General features: G+C 40.5%; 1 protein-coding gene across 1 annotated transcript in view; it reads left to right on the forward strand.

The window, feature by feature from the left end:
• Positions 1-27,652, forward strand: part of LOC128666890 (growth arrest-specific protein 7) — a 478,770-nt gene that overhangs the window by 356,729 nt on the left and 94,389 nt on the right. Inside the window, exon 3 of the mRNA XM_053721704.1 lies at positions 12,233-12,310. Within this exon, the coding sequence (XP_053577679.1) occupies positions 12,233-12,310 (78 nt within the window). The remainder of the gene's footprint in view (positions 1-12,232; positions 12,311-27,652) is intronic.

Here is a 27,652-nt window from a genome sequence, read left to right on the forward strand (position 1 = left end):
GCATCGTCAGAGGTTTTGCCTGTGTAAAATTTTCCGCAAAGACAGTTCAATAAGTAGATGGTGTATTGAGTCGTGCATGTCACAAAAAACGTTATTTCATATTTCCTTTTTCGGTCCGGATGCTGGAAATGTGTCCCAGTCAGCATGCTGTTGCAGGTCACACAGCTTGTGCACCTAAAACACCCCTTCTTTTTCTTCAACCAAGTGCATTGGACGGTATCAGTACAAATGTTGGTTTTCATTAGTATGTCCCTTAGGCTCCTGCCTCTTCTGTATGCTATTTGTGGTACTTGCCACCCTTTGAAGGGTAGGGTGGAATCAGCTTCGAGCAATTTCCATTCCTCCTTAATCACTTTCGTCAATAAATGACTGTCTGGTGTATAGGTGGTGACGAAAGCCAACTGCTGGGTTCTTTCATCATCATTGTGTTCTCCTGGATTAATTGCTAATTCTCGCATCTCAGACAGATTCCTCTTTGCGTATCCTCTTGCTAGAAATCTTTGTGTCATCTCATCCAATTCGTTTACAGGTCTCAGTGTTAGTGTTGTTCCTGATAACTCGTTGGAATTGTGCTTTTGGAATATTCCGAACTAGGGTAGGATGATGGCAACTTTTAGCATGTAGAAGTGAGTTACGATCCGTGACTTTTTTAAACAAGGTGGTCCCTAGTCGGTCACCGTCCTTAAAAGATTCTTACATCCAAATAATCCACAGAGTTCGAGTTAGATGTATGGGAGAACCGAATAGTACTCTCAATTGAATTCAGATCGTCAATCCAAATCTGCCGGGCTTCAGCACTATCGCTCCATACAAGGAAAAGATCATTTATGTACCGGCAGTAAAACTTTATCTGATTGGTTTCATAGATTCTCATCTGCAGTGTTTCGTATTCTGCCATGTATAAATTAGCCAGAGATGGGGCCACGTTGGACCCCATCGCTGTCCCTGAGATCTGTAAATAGAAAGTTTTTTCTATCTGAAAAAAACAACCTGATGAGTATCTCTTCTTGTGGTCCAATATAGGTAGCTCGTCTTAAGCAGTTAGTTATTGTAGCTATACCGGCCGCATGAGGGATAACGGTATATAAACTCGATACATCCAGTGTTACTAATAAATCAGAAGATTGGATGTCATTGAGTGCAGTGATCTTTGTAATAAAGTCAGAAGAATCTTGTACATATGATCTCATTGTTTTGACCATTGGTTGAAGATAAAAATCAACATATTATGCTAGAGATTGTAGCAATGAGCCTCTTGCAGAAACAATAGGTCTTTCAGGTGGTTTGTTTTGCATCTGTATGAATCTTAGGCAAGGTATATAGAATTGGTGTTACAGGGTGGTTGCATTGTAGGAATTTAAAATCCTGTGTGGTAATAAGTCCACATTCTTTCCACTCCTCGAGTTTATTGTCAATCCTTCTTTTGAGATGGTGCGTGGGATCACCTGGAAGAGGTAGGTAGGTCATGCAATCTGAGAGTTGTTTCATAATCTCAGCCTTATAATCAGACAGATCCATAACCACTACCGCACCACCCTTATCCGCCGGTGGATCACAATGGATAAATCATCCTGTAGCAATTTTAAAGCTATTCTCTTGTCTTGTGTCAGATTATCCATTTATTAATGACTTTAGGGTTTTTTTTTCCCTCGGTCTGGTCAACAGAATATACATTAAATGAGGGTCCATGTATCTCTTTCCTTCTTTCCTGCAATTCAGCAATAGAAATATTTTGACAAGGTTAGCTACGATGTAGAATTTGGCAAACTTTTTCTATATAAATATCAATTTGAGTCAAATGAGATTGAGTTTTTCAGTATTATAGTTAGGTGTATTAAGTGTTAGTGAACCCAGCCTGAGGTACAGATTGTTTTTAACTTTTAACTTTTATGGTTAGTTTTATTATTAGTATTTTTCACTTTTGGATACGTGTTGCGTGTGTGTAGCCGGGCGACAGACGTGATTTGTTGTTTCCTCAATGTGAACTTGGATTTACAGTGATTAAATTATATTCACTATGGGTGTAGTTTTCCATGTTTCTTATTTCTATTTTAACTGTGGAATGTCGATTATATAGTAAAAATTATTGTCTTTTGTAGGTTTTGCACATAATGATTGAAGATTCTTAATAATAAAAATAGTAATCTCATATTTATATACATTTGGCCATGTTGGCCCTTATGTGCACACATTATTTGTGTGGTTGAGCCGTGTACAGTAGTGCACAGTTGGGTAGCAATATAATTATTTCTGTAATAAAGTTCAGTATAGTATTGAACTCATTGCATTACCTTGGTGTTCACTGCAATTGTTGGCGCATTAGGTTTTTCACTGTTAATTATGTTTTTCACTGTCAAGGAGGTTAACATTCTAGTTTACTTTGTCCTCTCGTTAGTACTTTTTTATTATTTTTCATCAACATAGTTATGGGCGTACAAATTCTCTCTTGTCAGGTTGACAGGTTCTGACTTTGTTTATATTTTGACACTTACTGTGACGTAAAGTTATGTAAGCTGGGTCCCCACTACGTATACAAATGTTATTGGACGGATGACATTTGCCACGTGATCCACTGTGGGAGGAGTGATCTGAGCATTGTTTATGTTCACATTGTGGCTCATCGGCTTAGTGGTTGAGAAAATAAACTGTCAGGGTTTTTTCCCTGTTTTGTTTGCCATGTCGGTCCCCACTACGTATACAAATGTTATTGGACGGATTACATTTGCCACGTGATCCACTGTGGGAGGAGTGACCTGGGCATTGTTTATGTTCACATTGTGGCTCATCGGCTTAGTGGTTGAGAAAAGAAACCGATTGTGCGATAATACATTTGCACATTAGGTATGATCGCCACGCTGTTGGCCTTTGTCCGATAGTATATATCCTAAGTGTATGCTCCGATGAATGGGGGCGCGGTTACCCTGCTGTGTCAGCCTACAAGTAACCTATCGTGCATCTGGGCATCGCCTAGCCAACCTATTGAATGAGAGGGGTGTAGTTTGGTTACATCAACTGCCGATAGTAGCCTATCATTTGTTATTGTGATCATATGTTTATGAGTACGACAGCGCACAGACTTTTTTATTATGATTAGTGGACCGATCACCATTGGGGGACGGTTCTTACGTTCGTCGATACGGTTGGGCACACGCAATATGTATTATAGCTTCACATAGCAGATGTTACATTGTTGACGATAAGTTAATTATGTATTTTTACATTTTTGCACACGGGTATCTACGATTGGTAGCTTTGAATGGGGAGGGGTTACAGGCCTATATATGCTTGTGTTTTCTATGTATTGTTTGTCAGAAGAAGGGACGCTGTTGGTCCCGAAACGTCACCGTTCATTAAAAGATTTGTTTCACAGATGACAAAAGACCAGTGAGTGCTTATTTTCAAGGACTTTATATATATATATATATATATATATATATATATATATATATATATATATATATATATATATATATAAAATCCAGCTAGAATGAATCCTCCCATCAGCTACCTGGGTGCAAATATAGCCAATAAATAGTTCCAACAAATACTGCACTCTCAGGATTTGCATGAAAGAAAGTCAGCTAAACTGAGCTGACTTTCTTTCATGCAATTCCTGAGAGTGCATTACTTGTTGGGACTATATATATATATATATATATATATATATATATATATATATATATATATATACACTATATATACTGTGTGTATATATATATATATATATATATATATATATATATATATATACACACACTTTTACTTTTATGCACAGGCACATTCACCTTTATACACACACACACAAATATACTTACACAATCACTCTCACTCATAATGTAATTTTCATATTCTCCCCAACATATTGTAGTTTTATGTTTCTTCAATTTGCCTTTACTTTAATACATATCCACTCAGGTTAAATCATATGTATATTTTAAGCTTATTTAAACAAAATGCAATAAATCACTGACCCATAATTTATATATGGATGTGTATTGTGCTGTGTATGAAAGAAAAAATATTGAATATTTGCAAGAAAAACCTATGCAAGCTTGTGTCTTTGTATATAAAGTTGTACCTGTGATATGGGGGTTAATATTTTTGTGTTTTTAAAAATGCAGCTGATTATCCAAAATGGAGAAAAAACACCAAACCTCCGCAAACAATTTGTTACTTCCTCATGGGTTGCATTGACTCTGCCCACAAAGACCATAACTCCTCCCCCGCGTTCCTAGTCTTGGATTATAGCTGATAAATATTGGCAGGTATGCTGTCAAAACCTATTTAAAAATAAAATACTTTGCATGTGTTGAATCTTTCTTTATCTTGCATATGTTACTTTTGATTCTACCCAAAAATACATTCCTTACCTCTAATTTATCACATAAAACTTTTTTCCACTTTTCTCAGCTTTTAATCTCTGCGTTGCCTTTCCATAATGTCCTCTGTCACCGCGTGAGTTATTGTAGCCTTGTAATCATCCGCAATATAATGTTTGTTTATATAAGCAGGCAATGTAGCTTGAGTCTAGATCTAAACACATATTTTGTCTTTGAAATGTCACAGAACAAATAAGAGTAAACAGAAACATCTCCCCAGCACTAATCAGTTTCATTAATCATATCCAGGCTTGCCAGGCATCTGAATTCATCTTGAGGGAACACACAGATAAGAAATAAATTAATCTAAAACAGTTTAGCATGGTATATCTCTCTTATTTATATGCTGAAGGAGAAGTTGAGATAGTTATATCTATTATAAATTAGGATTGTAACTAACTGCAGTTTGGGAACAGACTTTGAATTTGTTGGCAGAGACACACTCGCTAGTTTGTTATATTTTTTTGCATTCACCCAACCCCCCCCCCCCAATTCTAGCCTATTCATTTTAAAAAAAAAATCATTATAAATATATCCCTGTGATTATATTGTTCTGCTTTAAAATGATGCTGTTTGGTTGATAAACTGACTATACATAAGAAGTAGATGACTGGCTGTTACTTCTTGTAGCTTGTGCTGTGCAGACGATTGGCTGCTACTGCTTGCAGCTTGTGTTGTGCAGATGATTAAATGATTGGCTTTTACTATTTTTAGCTTCTGCTGTGAAGACAATTGGCTGTTACTGCTTGTAGCTTGTGTTGTGCAGATGATTGATTGTTACTGTTTTTTGCTTCTGCTGTGCAGAAGATTGTCTGTTACTTCTTGTAGGTTGTGTTGCGCAGAAGATTGTCTGTTACTGCTTGTAGGTTGTGTTGTGCATAAGATTGTCTGTTACTGCTTGTGTTATGCAGATGATTGGCTGTTACTGTTTTTAGCTTCTGCTGTGCAGAAGATTGTCTGTTACTGCTTGTAGCTTGTGTTGTGCAGATGATTGATTGTTACTGTTTTTTGCTTCTGCTGTGCAGAAGATTGTCTGTTACTTCTTGTAGGTTGTGTTGCGCAGAAGATTGTCTGTTACTGCTTGTTGCTTGTGTTATGCAGATGATTGGCTGTTACTGTTTTTTGCTTCTGCTGTGCAGAAGATTGTCTATTACTGCTTGTAGGTTGTGTTGTGCAGAAGATTGTCTGTTACTGCTTGTAGCTTGTATTATGCAGACAGTTGGCTGTTACTGCTTGTTACTTGTGTTATGCAAATGATTAGCTGTTACTGTTTTAGCTTCTGCTTTGCAGACAATTGGCTGTTACTGCTTGTAGCATGTGTTGGGGAGTTGATTGTCTGTTACTATTTTTAGCTTCTGTTGTAAAGAAAATTGGCTGTTACTGCTTGTAGCTTGTATTATGCAGACGTTTGGCTGTTACTGCTTGTAACTTGTGTCGTGCAAATGATTAGCTGTTACTGTTTTAGCTTCTGCTTTGCAGATGATTGGCTGTTACTGCTTGTATCGTGTGTTGGGCAGTTGATTGTCTGTTACTGTTGTTAGCTTCTGCTGTAAAGACAATTGCCTGTTACTGCTTGTAGCTTGTATTATGCAGACGATTGGCTGCTACTGCTTGTAACTTGTGTTGTGCAAATGATTAGCTGTTACTGTTTTAGCTTCTGTTTTGCAGACAATTGGCTGTTACTGCTTGTATCGTGTGTTATGCAGAAGACTGGGTGTTAGTACTGCTTGTAGCTTGTGTTATGCAGAAGACTGGGTGTTATCACTGCTTGCAGCTTGTGGAGGCTGTTACTGGTTGTAGCTTGTGTCGTGCAGATGATTGTCCGTTACTGCGTTTAATTTTTGTTGCGTGGATAATTTGTTGTTACTACTTGTAGCTTATGTAGATAATTGGGTGTTAATGCTTGTAGCTTGTGTGATTGGCTGTTATTGCATTCGGCTTTCTGCAGAAGACTGGCTGTTGCGTATAGGTTTTGTTGTACAGATTATTGGCTATGACTGTGTGTAGTTTGTGTTGTGCAGACAACTGGCTGTTACTGCTTGTAGCTTTCTTTGTACAGATGATTGTTTATTACTGCTTGTAGCTTGTGTTGTGTGGATGAGCGGCTTTTATTGGTTCTAGCTTGTATTTTGCATATAATTAGCTCTTTTTGCTTTTAGCTTGCGTTTCACAGGTGATAGTTGTTTTTTTTTATAGTTTTTCCTTTGTCTTTAATTTTAAAATATATTGTTTACTAATTCAAGTAAGTTTTCTGAGTCAAAAAACAGTCGATCCACTGGATAAGCATGGTGTAGAAAACCAGGGAAATGTATTCAGGTGGATTTGAATATGGATCATAGAAAGTTAAAAAGAAGTTAAAAAGCCAGCAGCAGTTTAGCTAGATGTATTATGCAATATTGATTTTCTATCAAACACAGTGCAGCTCACACCACAGTGAAAGAAAAGGGATCTTGCAGCAGCCTGGCCCTCACATTCACGCAAATGACAAATGTACTTTATTAAGGTAATCATGTCCTACTGCAGGATCAATAGCATTGATAGACTGAGTGCAAGGTCAGGTGAAAGTGATTTACAAGATATTATATTCTCCTTTGCATTCTGTATCGTGAGTTCCCTTAGATAGCTCTCATATTTATTCTATAGTTCTGCTTCTGGGCACGGACCCTGTATCTTTATTTGTTCTACTTCTTGCTTTTAGCAAGTTCATAACATCCTCAAACCTAGGCGTAAAAGGTAATTTTATAACTCATTAAGGGCTAGATTACATATGGATTGGTAGTTTGCGCACCAGCTTGCACGATATACCGACTTCGGCTTTTTGCGTGCGTCGAGTAGCGCGTGTGCTGTAAGTTGAAAGTAAAAAAATTCTCACTAGGGTTTTACCAAGATACACAAAAAGCAGAACTTCAATGGAGTGAATTTTTATATATATATATATATATATATATATATATATATATATATATATATATATAATTGGAGCCCTTTGCAGTGGTAGATGAAAACATGTAAAAGCATATTTATGCAATATTCATATTTTCATGTCAGGTATGCGCATATTACAATATGTGGTTGTGTTAATCGAATAATAGTTTTTTTTCCCCACTTTTTTTCCTCTATTGACTTCTTTTGGGGAATAGGTTATCGTTTGTGCAACAGCCTAATTGAGCTAGAAATTAGTTGTTTGCGCTCAACGGTTCAGCGCAAGAGCGATAACTTTTTAATTTCAATTCATAATACAAGTGAAAATGATTTCTCCTAGCACAATTAGCGCTCCAGCGGAAGCGCAAAATACCGCTCCACTAGTAATATATAACAGTCTTATGCAAATGCCAGGTATTCTTGTATTCTCTGACAGTATATATCTGTACTACCTCTATTCTGTGAATCTCTTTTCATAAGAAAGTTCTCCCGCTTCTGTCATGTACCTTCATCACCTTCTGTTAATGAAATCTAAGTCAATTAAAAAGAAGTATCATTTCATAATTTGATTTTTTTTTTAAAGAGACATGTTAAAACATATGTGTTATGTACTTACTTACATAGTAATGAAACCTAATGTTAAAGTGTATTTTAGCACCTAATTGCATTAGTTCTCACCCTGCTTGAAGTCTGCCCACTAAATAATGACTTTTTTATTCTGTATACTGCAAAGATTTTAATGCAGTGAATGTTCCAGACCAGAATTAGACAATCATTTTACTTTACTGCTTATTTCTGTGTTGGAGCTTAGCATTGATTCTAAGGCGGACAGCACAACGTCTTATTTAAAGGGCAGTTAGAAAGAAAGATATGAATGCACACAACCAGGTGGTAAAGTACAATTTAATTTTAGATTCTACTACTAGGCAGGCCACCGCGAATAACTGTATGCTCAAATTCTTTAAATACATACTTACTGTCCCGTTAAAATGATTGGAGCAGCCATGTTACTATACTTTTTAATTTCTCTTGTAATTTAATATGCAGTTAGTGCAGTAAAATGAATTACAGGTATTAGTTTCTGCTGTACTTGCAATTTTTTTTGCTGTTTCCATCTAAGGGCTAGATGAGAGTGGAGCACTACCTATCGCTCCCGCTTGCGCATTAACTCCACTAGAAGTAAGCTTTTTGTGTGTGTCAGGTAGCGCTCATATTACAAGTTAAAAGTAAAACGTTTTTGCATGAGCAAAAACCCGATGTGTGCAAAAAGCAGAACTTAGAATATCGCAATTGCGTTAACATATTCCCTCAATGCTGCGCGGAAAGTGGGGAAAAAACACCCATACTTACGCGCAAACCCAATTGCGTTTAACTAAGTGCGCTAACCCAACATGAAATATGAATATTTCACGTTCCAATGTTCTTCACATAGCAGAATATGTTCTATATATATATATATACATATATATATATATATATATATATATATGTATACATTCTTAGTACGTAATACTTAGAACATATTCTAACATATTCTAATGATGCCCCATTGTGTCTGCTCCGTAAGGCCGCTGCTCCTTAACTTCTCAACTGAAATCATCCTGATCGCATCGGATTGACGGCCCCTGCTAGCGGCTGATTGGCCGCCAATGAGCAGAGAACAGCATTGCACAAGCATTTTACTAGAAATGCTTGTTCAATGATAAAGGTCGAGTGGAAGGCTACAGCGAATCATGTCCGCTCGACCTTTGGTAAATCTACCCCAATAACTATAGCATGCCTGAGTCCTTTTTTATGCACTATTTTTTGTAATAATTTTTATTAGACAGTGTTATTATGAGTGTAAATGTAATTTTGATGTGTTTTAGGCAAGTTTTTTCGAGGTTAAAAGTTAACCAGAGCTCTGGAGTTGCAATATCCGGATGCTTGTTAAATTTAATTGCATTCAAGCAAATGAATATACTTTCAACTCGTAATATGCATGCTATTTCCGACGCACGCAAAAACCCATTATAAACTCTTATCGCTTGCGAACAACAATTAGTGCACCACTCGTAATGTAGTTCTAAATGTAAACCTTGTCAGGCAGGAAAAAATGAAGACTAGATATATTGACACTACTGACTTGCTGTGGGTGTTTTTAATTATTATTATTTTTTTTTTCAAAGGAATAATTGACCTAACATTACAGAGGCCTTGTGTTCCGTTAATTTACAAGCTTTGCACAGCTACATTATTTAATTTTATGTCAGATTTTCAGCCAGAAGCTATTATTAATCTTCACAGTAATATCATTTTCTTTATAGAAAAATAATTTCCAGTCATAAAAATGTACTTCTAAAGGAATTGCTAGTTAGAGAGATTCAGCTGTCCATCTAAAGCAAACATAATAAGTAGTATTTTTCAAACCTGTCAATGATATGCAAAAAGAACTTCCTAAATCCGTTAGACAGAAGCAAAAAACTATTCACTTTTTGCAAAATAAAACTAGTTCTTATTCACTGATACATTAATTAATATTGAAACATTAAAAATTAAACAAATATGGCTTTGGGGGAAAAATGGCTTATTTTTTTAGCTATACTATTCTATAACCTAACTCCATATAGGTCTTATTTTTACTGGAATTATAAAATACACACACACATGATCACATCTAAATACATGCACACATATAAACATGCACACACACATATAAATGCATACACACAGATGCATACACACGTACATATACAAATACATATATACATAAACATACACACGTATATATACAAACTCAGAACAGACATATATACACACACGTATACATGATACATACACATACATACACACTTTTACATACACACACACATATGCATACATGCATGCATATACATACACAAATGTATACACATATTGTATTTTACACACACGTATACACATACATATGAATACACACCAATATTCACAATATGCACGTATGCTAACACACAGACACTTAAAGCAAAGTGCTTTGTTTTTTTAGTATGATTTTTCAATGAGACAAATTAAATAGAACAAGCAACTTAGGGGCCAAATTATCATTGTATGGCGGACAATGTACGCCAGACATCGCTGAATGCCAACAGCATATGCTGTCGGCATTTAACATTGCACAAGCACTTCTCGTGAACTGCTTGATCAATGCTACCCCCGTGGGGATTCGCGGGAATTCAGTCGCAAGCAGGGGGTGTCAATTAGCCCTATTGTATACGATCGGGCAGATTGATGTCCGCAGCCTCAAAGGCGGCGGATCAATTAAGGTGCAGTGGCCTTAATAAATCGGCCCCATAGTGTCAAATATTAGTTTTTCTGTGAATTGTTAATAAGTTTAAACTGAATTATTTCCTTAATCTTTATTTTCATCACGGTGAAGTGACACTTGCACGTCTGTCTGATGGTCTGTTGTTGCATAATCTGAGAACTGTGGTCTTGTCTAACACTGAAATCTTTAATGGGAAAACTTTACAGTGCTACTTCACCATGACAACATAGGCCCACATGTATTAAAAGGTGAGCGGACAAGATTTTCAACTAGATAAGTTGTCCACTTGCCTTGAAGGCAACGGGCAGCGGATTCTGTTCTTCCGCTACCCATATGTATCATTACATGCTGAAGTGAGGGTGTAATGTCCGCTCTTCTCTCACATGTCCAATCGCGTGAGAGAAGGGCCTATCAATTACCCCAACTGAGCGAGCTCGGGGTGATTTCTCTCCCCCACCTCAGCAGTGGCAAAGAAGTGGTGGTCTGATAACCGCTGCTTTTTACAATGTGGGAAGCAGGCTGGCATTTGCAAACCTTCCCCTCAAGTCTCCGGAGCAGCTTATGCTGCTTTGTACATGATGTAGCCCATAGTGTTACATAGATACTCCAGAGTTGTTCAAAGAACATGTACTTCCTTTGGATTCTAAATTATTAAAGGAACAGTAAAGTCAAAATTGAACTTTCATGATTCAAATAGAGCATGCTTTCAAAATAACTTCAGTCTCTTGGTATCCCTTGTTGAAGAGATGGCTCTGGAAAATCAGTGCACTACTTGGAGCTATTGAAACACATCTGGTGAGTCAATGACAAAAGGCATATATGTGCATCAGTTAGCCCCCCAGAAGTGCACTTCTGTTCCTGAGCCTAACTAGACATGCTCTTCAACAAATGACACAATAAGAACAAAGCTTATTTGATCATAAAAGTAAATTAGAAACTTTTTTTAAATTTACTGTCCCTTTTCAGCTTTTTGTTGAAGTCACATGCATCACATTGCAGACACACAGAGTGGGGAATGGATGTTTTTTTTATTGGCTAATTCATTACTTCATCACCCTAATTTATCAGTAAGTGCTTTTTGTAAATTTAATTTGCTGATTTACAAGGACTTTTGGAAATGAATGTAACCATAACAATATTTTAGCAGATTTATTAAACAGTGCTAAAAATGACAACGTGTAATACGTAAAGTGTTTGTGAACTTGAGACATCTGGAAAGCAGCATGTAAAAAAGCATTTAAAATAAACACAGGACATTCATTCATGTTTTTATTCCCCCTAATACTAACATTATTGCTGCTGTTCAGTGTAAATCCTTGTCTCTGTTAATCTACCCGGCTTCATATTAGATTTGTTTTTTTTTTAAATAAAGTTTTTGCTCCGAACCTATTAAAACAGGCTAATGCACCCCCTCGACCAATAGCGCATCATAGCGCTCTCTACATCACAGAAAGTGGAAACCTGGAACTGGTAGGGGGCGGAGGACGTACTGATAAATAGTGAGCTATAAAATATGACTTTTAAAAAGTTGGGGATAAATTTAAAATAAAAATCATCGACTTTAATATACATACTATATGTAGCATAATGAGAAGTTCAAATTTACAATCACTTTAACAACTGGTTTTTTTTTGTGCTTATTTTTTAGAGACTACATGGGAACGGCCGAATGGTTCACCAGTGAATCTGAAGAGCCCATTAGTCAAGAAGAATTCATTTCCTGCAGGTAATCTATCATAACCGGCACCTATTAGTTACAGTTTGCTCTTCACAAGGTTGTCCTGTTACTGTTATCTTTAGTTACGCTGTTTTATTCTGTGTACGTCCAAACACTGACCTGTTGTATATCGTCTGGTCTTCCCAGCTTAGACTGTTCCGTCTTCATATCTCAGGGTTTCATCTTTGTGCTGAAGATAACTGACTTGGGGTTAGATTACAATTGGAGCACTAAATTATCGTCATCACAACGAGGCTCATATTGGAGCCTATGGAAGTGCGCTCTTGTGACTGCATTGCTTCCAGTGCACATTAGCATGCACTGGTATTACACAGTAGAGCGCTAATATCGATTTTATGAAAGCGATATATAGTGCTTCACTTGTAATCTGGCCCTTGATGTTGTTAATGATTGCACATGTACAAAACTGTCCTTGGCCCCAGCTGCAATTCATCAAAATCTCTGTGTAAAGAAAATTCCAATCCATCAGAAAATATATACACCATTTTCCTTACCAATCAAACTGATGATTGGTGCTTACTCACATAGGCCTTTTGTCTTTGGCTTACCAAATGCTTTCAGCTCGTTCCCAGTACTGCACTACCACTCTGGAGTTAACTTTTATTATATGTTTATCTCATTTGCAGGAGTTAAACACACAGTTATATAAAGCAATAGTATGATAATAAAATGCTTTATAGTGAAGTTCAATTTCAAACCACTGCGCATCACCCATGTATACAATAACCTCCCAATATAAAAGTCGCTTACTTATTTTTCCGAAAATGGATATGAATTTCGAGTTATTTATATCTATATTATATCGCTGTTAGTTACCTTTACTCCTCCCCCGGTCTACTTACTTATTTCCCTCAACTGACGTCGCGATCGTAAGAACAAGCTGACGTCGTCACTTCAATGCTCGTGCACAAGAACAGATGCGATATGCTCATGCGTATCCTGTCTTCATTCGCGCATGCGTAAAAATTTTCGTTCCGTTCCGCAGTTCATTCCAGAGCAGAGTTACATTGTATCCAGAGTATAGACAACTGTCCAAAGACACAGGCTAACACACAAGCGCAGATCATGCACGAGCATGACGACTAACGAGAGAAGCGCTGTTATACGCATGCGCTAGTGAAGGGATTGGATATCAAATTGCGAAAACATGTCAATCAAAAGGCAACCAATGTCGGGCGGACAATTGCGGGAATACGGAGGGTAAATTAAAATTAAAAAATGAAACGAAAGCGATAATTTAGAGAGTTTTGATGAATGAACATTATGGTTTTTTATAATGACAATTCGAATTATGTAATTGAGAGCCGCGGACTTGAACTTCACTTTAAAGGGCATCAGGGCAGCTGTCTAGTCACAGCCCAGCCTGATCGCGCTATTACACTCAATGTTGCTCGCTCCCGCTGTCAGACAGAGCAGAAGCGAGCTACATTGAGTGTAATGGCACAATCGGGCCGGGCTGTGACTAGACAGCTGTCCAGATGCGCTCAGAGGGAAAACCAGACCCGCTCAGTAGAGCACAGAGTCTGAAAAACCCTCTTTTTTAATAAACATTCCAGTGGCAATATTATGTTACATAAAGCTAGGTTTACTGGCCCTTTAACATATTAGAGAATGTTTACACTTTTATATCTGTTTAATGTCACAGATATTATTATTTGATATTTTGTTAAACGTCTTGTGCTCAAACACATTGGCCAGTTATCAATAAAGGAATATGAAACCCAAAAATGTTCTTTTGTTTTTCAAACAAAGGATAAATTTGCTTTGTTCTGTTTTGAAGAGATACCTAGGCATTGGGAGCATGGCAGGAAATAATGCTACCATCTAGTGCTCTTGTAAATGGATACAATTCCAGAACAGCTGCCATATTAGTGTCCTAATCATGGGCAGGCTCCTAAGCTTAATTCCCTGCTTTTTAACAAAAGATACCAAGAGAACGAAGACAAAATTGATAATAGAAGTAAACTAGGAAGTTGTTTAACATGGAATTCTCTATCTAAATCATGAAAGAATAATTGTGGGTTTCACATTCGTTTAATTTTAAATTAGTCACCATGCTTGTTATTTTCTTATGTGAATGTTTGGGAAAATCACTACAAAAAGTTTATCTCAGACTAAGTAGCATTCCCCGTAGATCCCGTAGACTCACAAGGAAACTTAATGGCTCAGTAAATTCAGAATTAAACTTTCATAATTAAAGGGACACTGTACCCAATTTTTTTCTTTTGTAATTCAGAAAGAGCATGCAATTTTAAGCAACTTTCTAATTTACTCCTATTATCAATTTTTCTTCATTCTCTTGCTATCATTATTTGAAAAAGAAGGCATCTAAGCTTTTTTTTGGTTTCAGTACTCTGAACAGCACTTTTTTATTGGTGGATGAATTTATCCACCAATCAGCAAGGACAACCCAGGTTGTTCACCAAAAATGGTCCGGCATCTAAACTTACATTCTTGCATTTCAAATAAAGATACCAAGAGAATGAAAAAAATTGCTAATAGGAGTAAATTAGAAAGTTGCTTAAAATTTCATGCTCAATCTGAATCACGAAAGAAATTTTTTGGGTACAGTGTCCCTTTAAGATAGAGCACATCATTTTAAACAACTTTCCAATTCACCTTTATTATCAAATTAACTTTGTTCTCCTGTTGTTCTTTGTTTAAGAGCATACCTACATATGCTTTGGAGTGTACCTGTGTCTTCAACAATATGAACCCTATTTCAGGTGTTCAATACTCATTGTTAAAAACATTATTTTAACTTTGCTGTCCCAACTTCGCAAAGCCCCAGGTTGTCAGCTCCAGCCCTGGCACTCCCAACAAACACGCCACCTATAAAAATGCCCCCACACTGCTGAACGTTCCTGGAGAAAATCCCGCTCTGAACCTGATTTCATGCACTATAAGTTAATCCTTTACTCTTACACCTCGGCCCTTCACTTAGCTAAGCAAACCTACTTCTCTTCTCTTATATTCACTTACTCCTCAAACCCTAAAAGACACTTCTCCATTTCTCTACCCACCTGCACCACCCCCCTCATCTGCGTTCAGTGCGCAAGACCTGGCTGACTACTTTTTCAATAAAACACCATCCGAAGAAACATCCCAACACAAGCCTGCAATCTCCCAACTTCACTCCCAGTCACCCCCTCTCCCACTCTCTGCATCCTCCTCCCAACCACTGAGAGTGAAATGGCTTCCCTATTGTCTTCCTCATACCTCACTACCTGCCCACTTGACCCTATTCCTGTGCATCTAATACCTTCTCTCTCTCCCACCCTCACTCAGACTCTTACCCACATATTCAACCTATCCCTTTCTACCGGCTCATTCCCTGCCTCCTTTAAACATGCAAAGGTCACCCCCATCCTCAAAAAACCCTCTCTTGACCCTAACTCTCCTGCAAACTACCGCCCCATATCACTGCTCCCGCTAGCTTCAAAAATTCTTGAAAAACTAGTTTTCGATCGCCTAACCCACTTCCTGTCCTCCAACTCACTGCTCGACCCCCTGCAATCTGGCTTCCATCCCCAACACTCAAGAGACTGCCCTCACCACGGTTACTAACGATCTCCTTTCTGCTAAAAACAAAGGCTACTACTCTATACTCATCTTACTTGACCTCTCTGCTGCCTTTGACACTGTTGAACATCCCCTTCTCTTACGGACTCTCAGCTCTCTTGGGCTGCAGCAGCTGGGGCTGGAAAGCAACAATTTAAAGGGGTGATTAATAGATGCAATTGGGTTATAGGATGCCTAAATAACATCAATCTGGACATTTTATTTAAAGGCACAGTCTACACCAGAATTTTTATTGTTTTAAAAGATAGATAATCCCTTTATTACCTATTTCCCAGTTTTGCATAACCAACACAGTTATAATAATATACTTTTTACCTCTGTGATTATCTTGTATCTAAGCCTCTGCAAACTGCCCCTTTTTTCAGTTCTTTTGACAGACTTGCAGTCTAGCTAATCAGTGCCTGCTCCCACATAACTTCTTGTGCACGAGCACAGTGTTATCTATATGAAATACGTGAACTAACACCCTCTAGTGGTGAAAAACTGTTAAAATGCAATCTGAAAGAGGTGGGCTTCAAGGTCTAAGAAATTAGCATATGAACCTCCTAGGTTAAGCTTTCAACTAAGAATACCAAGAGAACAAAGCAAAATTGGTGATAAAAGTAAATTGGAAAATTGTTTAAAATCACATGCTCTATGTGAATCATGAAAGTTTATTTTGGCCTAGACTGTCCCTTTAATACAAAGTAATATAATTTAATTCTGAAAAATATAGTGGGGAAGGGGTATCCCAGTAATCCCCTTTGAGAAAAATGGGGCATGTGAATTCTACCGACTCAAAGGAAAATAGGGCTGGTCTTCATATTTTTGCAGGGCTGCTTTTTATTCCCAGTCCAGCCCTGTGTCCTGGGTCCTCTACTCTTCTCTATTTACACTTCTTCACTGGGTAAACTTATCAACAGCTATGGCTTCAACTACCACCTCTATGCTGATGACACTCAGATCTACCTTTCCACCCCTGCACTCTCTCCTTCTGTCAATTCTTACATCAGGGACTGCTTATCTGGCATTTCCTCCTGGATAGCCTCTCACCACCTAAAAATAAACATGGCCAAGACCGAACTACTTCTAATCCCCCCCTCTAACTCTACTACAGTTTCTAATTTTTCCATCACTGTTGGCGGCCCCACTATCTCCCCATCACCCCAAGTCTGCTGCCTCGGAGTCACACTTGACTCAAATCTGTCCTTCATTCCCCACATCCAACTGCTCTCTTCATCCTGCTGCAACCACCTACGCAATATCTCCAAAACTCATCCGTTTCTAAATGATGAAACTACTAAACTGCTTATCCACTCCCTGGTAATTTCCCGACTTGACTACTGCAATAACTTGCTAACTGGCCTCCCTCTCTCCCACTTCTCTCCCCTTCAATCCATCCTAAATGCATCTGCCAGGCTAATCCACCTCTCTCGATGCTCCGTTTCTGCTGTGCCTCTCTGTGAGTCCCTTCACTGGCTCCCCATTCACAGCAGAACAAAATTCAAAATTCTCACCCTAACCTACAAAGCCCTCACCAATGCTGCCCCACCCTACCTGTCCTCACTCATCAGCAAATATACTCCAGCCCGTCCCCTAAGATCCAACAATGACCTGCTTATTGCGTCCTCTACCATCACCTCCTCTCATGCTAGACTACAGGACTTCTCTCGTGCGGCTCCAACCCTCTGGAATCCACTTCTTCGAGCCGTCAGATTCTCCCCTAACCTCTCCTCCTTTAAACGTTCCCTAAAGACCTTTTTGTTCAGGAAAGCCTATCACCCGACTCATTAACAAATGAACTTCACTAACCCAACAGTTACATTCATCTCCCCACTAACATCATTCCCACCTTTGCAGTCCCCACCTCTTGTTTCCCTTCCTCCTACCCATCTAGATTGTAATTTCCCATGGGAATAGGACCCTCAATTCCCCCTGTATCTGTCTGTAAAATTTTGTCTTTTATTGTATTGTTTCTCCGTTGTACTTCTATCCTTGTACCCATGGGCAGCGCTGCAGAATCTGTCGGCACTTTATAAATAAAGAATAATAGTAATAATATTAAATCGGTGCTAGGACTGTTTGCTCGAAGTAGGGGTCAGGAATCCTGACTGTTCTGTTGAGCATCGACCGCGTATCATGATGGGCTACTTGTGTGCTCCTTCCTTACGTGGGAGGCCTCGCGATGGACCTTTCCTTTGTGAGTTGCTAGTTTTTCATTCTTGGTCAGACTAACTTGTTGTCCAGTCTTTGTTTGCTTGATGCTTAGTTGGAATGCCTATCAGATGGAAGCCTGCGGCTTTTGACTGGGGCGTACACAGATATTCCTATCTGTTTTGTCTGTTCTACTTCCAGGGTTTCTTTTACCCTTGGGTGTTCAGTATCTTAGTGCTGGACAGCACTCTGTGGTAAGGTAGCTGTCACAGATATCAGACAGTTAAGGCTATCCCCCACCCCCCTACAACCTCACCCCTGTTGTTTCTCAGTGGTTTTGGGCTCCTCAGAGCAACCACAATCTCTGGAAGCTTTTGTTTGCATAGTTTTGTGTTCCATACTTGTTTATAGAAGAGCTGGTCTATGTCCTGGAAAACCCTCCTAGGCTGGCCAGACTTCTGGAACTCCCGGTCGGCCGCCTCACAATGGACACCCGCCTAACTCCTCTCAGGCTGTGCGGGCTCCTGGAACTCCTGGTCGGCCAAAGGACACCCGCTAACTTTACCCCTGGTCGCTCCAGCAACCATGTGCCCCAGAACTCCACTCTTTTGGGGATTAGTAGCCCCTAGGGAGGACAAGAGTTGGGGGAATTACCGGAGGGGAGCTGCTTTGGGAACCTGGGGTTTTGGACACCCCTACCCCCATAACTTCAACAGGCTGTATTTCCGGTCCCCAATAACGAATCACGCCGCTTTTTGGACTGCAGCATCTGGGGACCGAGAGCTTTCAAATGACGTTCCCCCAGGATCACCCCAAAACCGTCACCACTGTGTCCTTGGATTCTGTAGGACTATGGTTGCTATGGAGGCGCCAGTCAGTCTGAAGGGGCGGGAATGGCGGGAAAACTGTGGCATTGTCTCCCTGTTTTATCAAGATGAGCTGTGTGTATAAAAGGAGTGTATGCTGTACAATAAAATCAGTTCTTGTTTCACCTGCATGCTAGTCTTTCTAGTTATTTGGGTGGGCTCCTGCTAGAATCACTTTCCTGAGCTACATAGCAGCCTGTTCCAGGCAGAGGAAGGACACTCTGGCAGAGCTACCTAGTCTGGGTAGCCGGAGTCTGCCACAGGGTGGGACCCTGAATACTGGTGCTGTCGGGCATCAGGGGTGGCTACAGGCTGTGGTCAGTTGCCAGCTACATAGCTGCAGTCAGCAGGGAGGAAGCAGGACCCGTTTGGCGGAGCTACCCAGTTGGGGTAGCCGGGGTATCCGTCACATTGGCTGGCAGCGGTGGGATCTGCTTCTTTCACACAGTTTCTGCTGACAGAGGAGACGTACCACAGTAGCCGGTAAATATGAAGACAGAGTTCCTAGGGAGAGTACAAAAGATGCTGACTGGAACAAATTATCCTTGTTCGGAACAGGACGTTCTGGCATGGAGGAACCTTGCCCTCCGAGACCTCTGGTGGGAGGCTCTTCAACAGGAGCAGGAAAATGGAAATGTCCTCCCCATGAATGACATGAGATTCCGGGTTCGATGGACTGTGAGACTTGGACAAGGGAGCCACCCCAGCAGAAGTGCTGACAACAGGGCAGAGAGCCGCTGGCCTCTGCCCAGCACCTGTAACAGCTCCAGGAAACCTGGGAGTGGAGGTAGTCGTCCTCCCTCCCCTTAAAGAGAACCCCTTGCAGGTAGAGATGGATGTCAATTACTCTCCCCAGCAGCAGAACCCCTTCCTGGGAGAGGAGACAGTCGGTCTCTCTCCCCAGCGGCAGAGCCAGGAGCCGGGAGAGGAGACATTTGGTCTCTCTCCCCAGTGGCAGAGCCATCCCCTGGGAGGGGAGGTAGTCGTCCTCCTTGCCCGTAAACAGAACCCCTTCCCGGGAGAGCAGACAGTCTCTCCCCAGCAGCAGAGCCATCCCCTGGGAGCGGATGTAGTCGTCCTTCTTCCCCGTAAACAGAACCCCTTCTTGGGAGAGGAGACAGTCGGTCTCTCTCCCCAGCGGCAGAGCCAGGAGCCGGGAGAGGAGACAGTCGGTCTCTCTCCCCAGTGACAGAGCCATCCCCTGGGAGCGGAGGTAGTCGTCCTCCCTCCCCATAAACAGAACCCCTTCCCAGGAGAGGAGACAGTCGGTCTCTCTCCCCAGCGGCAGAGCCATCCCCTGGGAGCGGAGGTAGTCATCCTCCCTCCCCGTAAACAGAACCCCTTCCTGGGAAAGGAGACAGTCAGTCTCTCTCTCCAGTGGCAGAGCCATCCCCTGGGAGTGGAGGTAGTTGTCCTCTCTCCCCGTAAGCAGAACCCCTTTCTGGGAGAGGAGACAGTTGGTCTCTCTCCCCAGAGGCAGCACAGTTTCCCATGGAGCGGAGGTAGCAGACCTCCCTCCCCAGTGGTAGATCTCCTTCTCGGGAGAAGAGACAGATGGTCTCTCCCCTCAGTAGCTTGGCAGGGTCTCTAACCTTTTCTTGTCTTTTTCTCACCGGGGGCAGGCGTTGCATTAGGCAAGGAGGAGAAAAGCTTATACAGTTGGTGTCACATGTTTGGGCACCCGAGCTTTGCCTGCCCCATCAAGGAGCAACCTCCCCCTCTGGTCTGGGGTGGGTCCGCAAGTACTAAACCGAGTATCACGGAGAGAGGCAGTGTGGCCCTGGAACTTGAGGACCCTGGAACTTGTGGGACAGCAATTGTTTTTGAGCCGGCCTTGGCATACTTGTTTGGGATGTTGCCTTATGTGACTATCCCTGCACCCAGGGCGCAGGGTATAAACGCCAGCCGGAACCCCCCAGGATGCCCCAAGCTCTGGAGAGATGGGATCACCTCTCCCAGCAACCAAGAAGTGGAGGGCCACCGTTGCACAGCCCCAGGCCGACCTGTTAAGGGTCTAGCCGGGTCTGCCGAACTGGAGGGGGGGGGGGAGATGTCACGGATACCAGACAGCTAAGGCTAACCCCCCCACCCCCCTACAACCTCACCCCTGTTGTTTCTCAGTGGTTTGGGGCTCCTTAGAGCAACCACAATCTCTGGAAGCTTTTGTTTGCATAGTTTTGTGTTCCAAACTTGTTTAGAGAAGAGCTGGTCTATGACCTGGAAAACCGTCCTAGGCTGGCCGGGCTCCTGGAACTCCCGGTCGGCCACCTCACAACGGACACCCGCCTAACTCCTCTCAGGCTGTCCGGGCTCCTGGAACTCCCGTTCAGCCACAGGACAGCAGGATACCCGCTAACTTTACCCCTGGTCGCTCCAGCAACCATGTGCCCCAGAGCTCCGCTCTTTTGGGGATTAGTAACCCCTAGGGAGGACAAGAGGTGGGGGAATTACCGGAGGGGAGCTGCTTTGGGAACCTGGGGTTTTGGACACCCCTACCCCCACTTTTTGGACTGCAGCATCTGGGGACCGAGAGCTTTCAAATGACACCCTGGAAGTGCTGCCGCTCTCCTGGGATCACCCCAAAACCGTCACCATTGTGTCCTGGGATTCTGTAGGACTATGGTTGCTATTGAGGCGCCAGTCAGTCTGGAGGGGCAGGAATGGCGGCAAAACTGTGGCATTGTCTCCCTGTTTTATCAAGATGAGCTGTGTGTATAAAAGGAGTGTATGCTGTACAATAAAATCAGTTCTTGTTTCACCTGAATGCTAGTATGTCTAGTTATTTGGGTGGGCTCCTGCTAGAATCACTTTCCTGAGCTACATAGCAGGGAGGAAGCAGGACCCGTTTAGCGTAGCTACCCAGTTGGGGTAGCCGGGGTATCCGTCACAGTAGCGGATTCTACTTTTTGTCCTTTTAGGACTTCGGTTCTGATTAGGACTTTACATTGGTTCCTTGGGATCCATGTAGGAGGTGGTCTAGAACTTTCCTTCTGTTGCTCTCCTTTGTCGGTAGTGTATTTTCTACGTGACTTCTGTCCTATTACAGCCTTGTAGTTCGCTTCTTTGGAGTTATGCTAGGGGCTTCTTTCTTGGTTTGCCCTTGATTTTTGGGGTTTGTTTTGGTGGTCTTTTTGGACTTCCTAATTTGATCTTCATTCTTATTCTTCTGGAAGATTGTGAGGGGAATTTTGGTGTCCCGCTTCCCATTGGTCAGGGAGAGGTTTTTCCTTGGCGGGCTTCAAGTCAGCGGGATTTGTGTCTCCTCATAGGTTTAGTGCTCAGTGGAGTGTAGGTATCTGAGTGGTTTCTAGCAAGGCTCTTTATGGTTCTAACTGATGGGCAGTTACTGGGCCCTCTTTCTTTTTATCCTTTCTGTATCTGTTGACACAGTTTTTTTATTGGGAGTTTGCTTTATATCAGGCTGTGGTGCCCTCAGAATGGGCCGCCTTTTTTGTTCCCACCCGTTTTGCATTCAGTGTCCTCTATAGCTTGGGTATTGATTTCCCAAAAGTAATGAATGCAGCTGTGGACTCTCCCCGTTTAAGAAGAAAAACTTAAATTATGCTTAGCAGATAACTTTCTTTTCTTCTGACGGGGAGAGTCCACAGCTCCCTGTGATTTTTTTCATAGGGTGGCATTAATTTGTTTGTTCTTCTGGCGCCTTTTTTTTTACCCTGATATTTCTCCTACTGTTCCTTGTTCCCTTGGCAGAATTACAGGGGGATAAGGGAAGTGTGGGAGGTATTTGAGCCTTTGGCTGGGGTGTCTTTGCCTCCTCCTTGTGGCCAGGTTCTGTATTTCCCAAAAGTAATGAATGCAGCTGTGGACTCTCCCCAGCAGAAGAAAAGAAAATAATTTAAGTTTTATGTGTGTGCCAAAATGCTATATTTAACTTTGTGTTTCAGAGGAACACTGTCACAGCTAATTAAGAAACTGAATACACAAACACTTCTGGCATTCTGAAGAAGCTATCATGGTATACTATACACATGACATGCGAGTGCGCACACACAGAGAAATAAACACAAATGCAGTCTAATAGACATATTCATTTAACCACTTCCTGCCGTTAGGCCGTTCCATGCCGTCCAAACTGCTCTGGGCTTCAGCTAGGTACGTTCTCCAGCCCGCAATCCCATCATTGAAATCACGCAATTGCATGAACTTTGTTCCTATGTAGACAAATAAGCTTGGTCAGGAAGGGGTTAAGCATGCACATGCAAGACATGCACGTAGACACACACACTGACATGCACAGAAATGCACTCTTCTATAGACATATACTTATGTAAACACATAAATACATGCAACATAGCGCACCATGTACACCTACTCATATACTTAATATAGCATCTCACACATACACACACTAGTTCAACAACATAGCTGCACATAAACAAAATAGTGACCCATCTACCTGTGCAACAATACAGACACCCACACACAAACACACAGCTCACAGCATGTCTCTCTGTAAAACTATCTGTCTCGAAAAGAAGTTAATGCAAACTCTGCAGTGAACTTAAAGGGACATGAAACCCATTTTTTTTTTTCTTTCATGATTCAGATAGAGCATGCAATTTTAAGCAACTTTCTAATTTACTCCTATTATCAATTTTTCTTTGTTCTCTTGGTATCTTTATTTGGAAATCAGGAATGCAAGCTTAGGAATCAGCCCATTTTTGGTTCAGCACCTGGGTAGCGCTTGCTGATTGGTGGCTAAATGTAGAGTACTTCTAGTAATACCAGCTCTTTAGCGAAATCAATATTTTGCGCTCCACTTATTGAGGCCCATTTATCAACCATTTATAACTTGCATTTCGCCAGAAATGCAAGTTATGGAGCAGCGGTCTAACGACCGCTGCTCCATAACCCTGTCCGCCTGCTCTGATGAGGTGGACAGACATCGCCACAATTCAACCCGATCGAGTACGATCGGGTTGATTGACACCCCCCTGTTGGCGGCCGCGGCCGCGAGTCTGCAGGGTGCGGCGTTGCACCAGCAGCTCTTGTGAATGCTCAATGCTGAATACAGAGAGCGTATGGCTCTCCGCATTCAGCGATGTCTGTCGGACCTGATCCGCACTGTCGGATCAGGTCCAACAGACATTTGATAAATAGGCCTTATAATCTGGCCCTGAATGTGTTATTGCATTGGTTATTGCTATTAGTATTTGTTGATTTTCAATTTTACTGTATTTAAAGGACCATTAAATGCAGTAGATTTTCCTGCCCACTTTATCATGTGACAGCCATCAGCCAATTACAGACTCATATACATATACACTGTGAACTCTTGCACATGCTCAGTAGGAGCTGGTGCGTCAGAAAGTGTTCACATGAAAAGAGTGAGAACACTTTGATATTAGAAGTAAATTAGAAAAATGTTTAAAATTGCATGGTCTATCTCTGTCATGAAAGTTTAAGTTTGACATTATAGTCCCTTTAAGTATGTTCACTGCAGAAGTGTTACCTTCTTTTCAATTTCAAAATCAACAAAATATATTATTTAGTCATACAGCTGTAGTTAGTTTAAAGGCACATGAAACCCACATTTTATTTCTTTTTGCTTTCCACTTTACCTCTATTTTTTATTTGCTTCATTCTTTTGGTGTCCTTTGTTTAAAAGCATACCTTGTTGAGAGCTAGCTGCTGATTAGTGGCTTTACATATATGCCTGTTGTCATTGATTTACAGATATGTGCAGCTAGCTCCCAGTAGTGCATTGCTACTCCTTCAATAAAGGATGTCAAGAGAGAAGCAAAATTGATAATATAAATAAATTTAATTGAATAAATTGAAAGTGTAGGTTCTATCTAAATCATAAAAAAATGGGTTTCATGTCCCTTTAATCTCCCACAAAAACTACATAAAGGAATATGTTTAGAAATGACATGCTCTAACAAAAATATATATATATATATATATTTTTAGTAGAATGTCCTTTCATAGAACCTGAAGTAAAACATATGTATTGCTCATTAAGTCACTGGCATTTGAAAATGTGTCTTTTAATCTCCTTTTGAGTCGGCCTACATATTTCTGTACGTCAGTGTATTTATTCCATTTTTTTTCAAGTATCTAGCAAACTCCTACTATTCCACATGGTATAAACTGAACCCAGTTGCTATAGAAACCATGCAATTGCGGAAAATCACTAAAGATATACAAACAGCTTATTTATTTTTTTATTTGACTTATTTAGCAAATAATATTGGCCAATTAAATTATTTAGAAGCTTGTAATGGTTTGCTAAATTTACAACAAAGCATATCGTTGGCACTTAACTGCTACACAAAATCTGGAATTGTATGATAAAGATGAGAAAATCCATCCATTGTAAACTGTCGAATGAAGCGGCTTCAGACTTGTTCTGGATGAATGTGCATTAAATAATGGCAATAACATATTTTCATAGCTGCAGAAGCTTGAGAGAAAAAAAAAATCAATGCTGCATGATGAACTACTGTCATATGTGATATATCCTGCTGTCATTATTGCAACAGCTTCTAAGATTGAAGTTCCCATGGGAACACATCAGCACATATTACATGTAGTGCTAATGGCATTCAGAGTGGAGGTTTTACCAGGAAATTTAGTGGGATACTGATCCCAAATGTTTTCTTTAAAAATTCAGACAGAGCATGCTTTTGCAACTTTCTAATTTACTCCTATTATCATTGTTTTTTTAGTTCTCTTGGTATCTTTATTTGAAAAAGCAGGAATTCACGCTTAAGAGCTGGCCCATTTTTGGTTCCGCACCCTGAAAAGCACTCGCTGATTGGTGGCTGCATTTATCCACCAATCAGCAAGCGCTACCCAGGTGCTGAACCAAAGACGGGCCAGCTCGTAAACTTACATTCTTGCCTTTTCAAATAAAGATGCCAAAAGAACTAAGTAAAAATATTAATAGTAAATTAGAAAGTTGCTTAAAATTGCTGCATCATGAAATAAAGAAACTTTGGGTTCAGTCCCCCTTTAAATGGACAGTAAACGTACAGAATTCAGAGTGGAGGTTTTACCAGGAAATTTAGTGGGATACTGATCCCAAATGTTTTCTTTAAAAATTCAGACAGAGCATGCTTTTGCAACTTTCTAATTTACTCCTATTATCATTGTTTTTTTAGTTCTCTTGGTATCTTTATTTGAAAAAGCAGGAATTCACGCTTAAGAGCTGGCCCATTTTTGGTTCCGCACCCTGAAAAGCACTCGCTGATTGGTGGCTGCATTTATCCACCAATCAGCAAGCGCTACCCAGGTGCTGAACCAAAGACGGGCCAGCTCGTAAACTTACATTCTTGCCTTTTCAAATAAAGATGCCAAAAGAAAGTAAAAATATTAATAGTAAATTAGAAAGTTGCTTAAAATTGTTGTTCTATCTGAATCATGAAATAAAGAAACTTTGGGTTCAGTCCCCCTTTAAATGGACAGTAAACGTACAGAATAATGTTATATAATTCTGCACTATTTGCAGAATTATATAACATTATTTTAGCGGTAACTTCATAATTGAAAAGTATTGACAGTTTTTTTAGTCTAAAGTTGGACTCCGCTCCAGGATCTACTGAGCGGGTCTTGGATTTTGATAGCGCTATTCGCGGACTTGCAGGCTAGTCACAGCACGCCCAATCACGCCATTGGACTGAATGAAGCTCACTCCCGCTCTGGTCTGGTAGCGTGAGCGAGCTACATTCAGTCCAATGGCGCGATCAGGCGTGCTGTGACTAGCCAGCATGCCCGCGAATAGCGCTTTGAAAATCCAAGACCCGCTCAGTAGATTCTGGAGCGGAGTCCAACTTTAGACTTAAAAAAACTGTCAATACTTGTAATTTATGAAGTTATTGCTAAAATAATGTTATATAATTCTGCACTATGTGCAGAAATATATCACATTATTCTGTGCGTTTTCGGGAAAAAAAAACATACTACTAGCTACTGTTTAAAAGGACAGTGAAGTCCTTTTTTTATCCAATTTTCTTTATTCTCTTGATATCCTTTGTTGAATAGCATACCTAGGTAGGCTCAGGAGCTGTAATGCATTACTGGGACCCAGAATTGGATTGTTGCTCCTTGAATAAAGGATACCAAGAGAATGAAGAAAATGTGGTGAGTAAATTGATTTGGAAAGTTGTGTAAATGGATATAAAACAGTGCTCCTTTTGTGGAGAACAATATGTTAAATCAAAGTAAACATTAAAATAAACAGATTGTGTGAAAAAGCAGCAAACAACTTGCCAAATAAGCACTGAGAAGTTCTCAATGTAGTCACTGCCCACAGCTCCATAATAGAGTTACCATTACAGAACTTATGCTCCATGGTCACAAAAGTCCTATGCTGAACATGAGCAATAAACTAATTGCAAGTAGCAGATATGTGTCTCTTAGCAACACTTCAAAGGAAAAACTGCTAATTTGCCTTCCTGTAGAGACCACAGCCTCCTTGTGGGGTTGTGACTGGAAGTAATGAACCTGACACAAATGAAGTTAAAAAAAGTAATAAAAGGTGAAATCCTTTTAAAATAATGAATAATACATAGTGCAATGATTTCTATTAAATATAAACCACTATTTAGTGCTTTTTTTATTACAACAATGAAACAGACTGCTATATATCCCTTTAAAATGGTATGCTGTACCTGAACCATGAAAAATTGGGTTTCATGTTCCTTTAAAGGGACTTATACGTGCATAAAGAACATGATAAGCTTCAGAGCAGCAATGCAATACTGGGAGCTAGCTAAAAAATCTG

This window comes from Bombina bombina, chromosome 1 (genome assembly GCF_027579735.1).
Source record: "Bombina bombina isolate aBomBom1 chromosome 1, aBomBom1.pri, whole genome shotgun sequence".
In the NCBI taxonomy this organism is placed as follows: domain Eukaryota; kingdom Metazoa; phylum Chordata; class Amphibia; order Anura; family Bombinatoridae; genus Bombina; species Bombina bombina.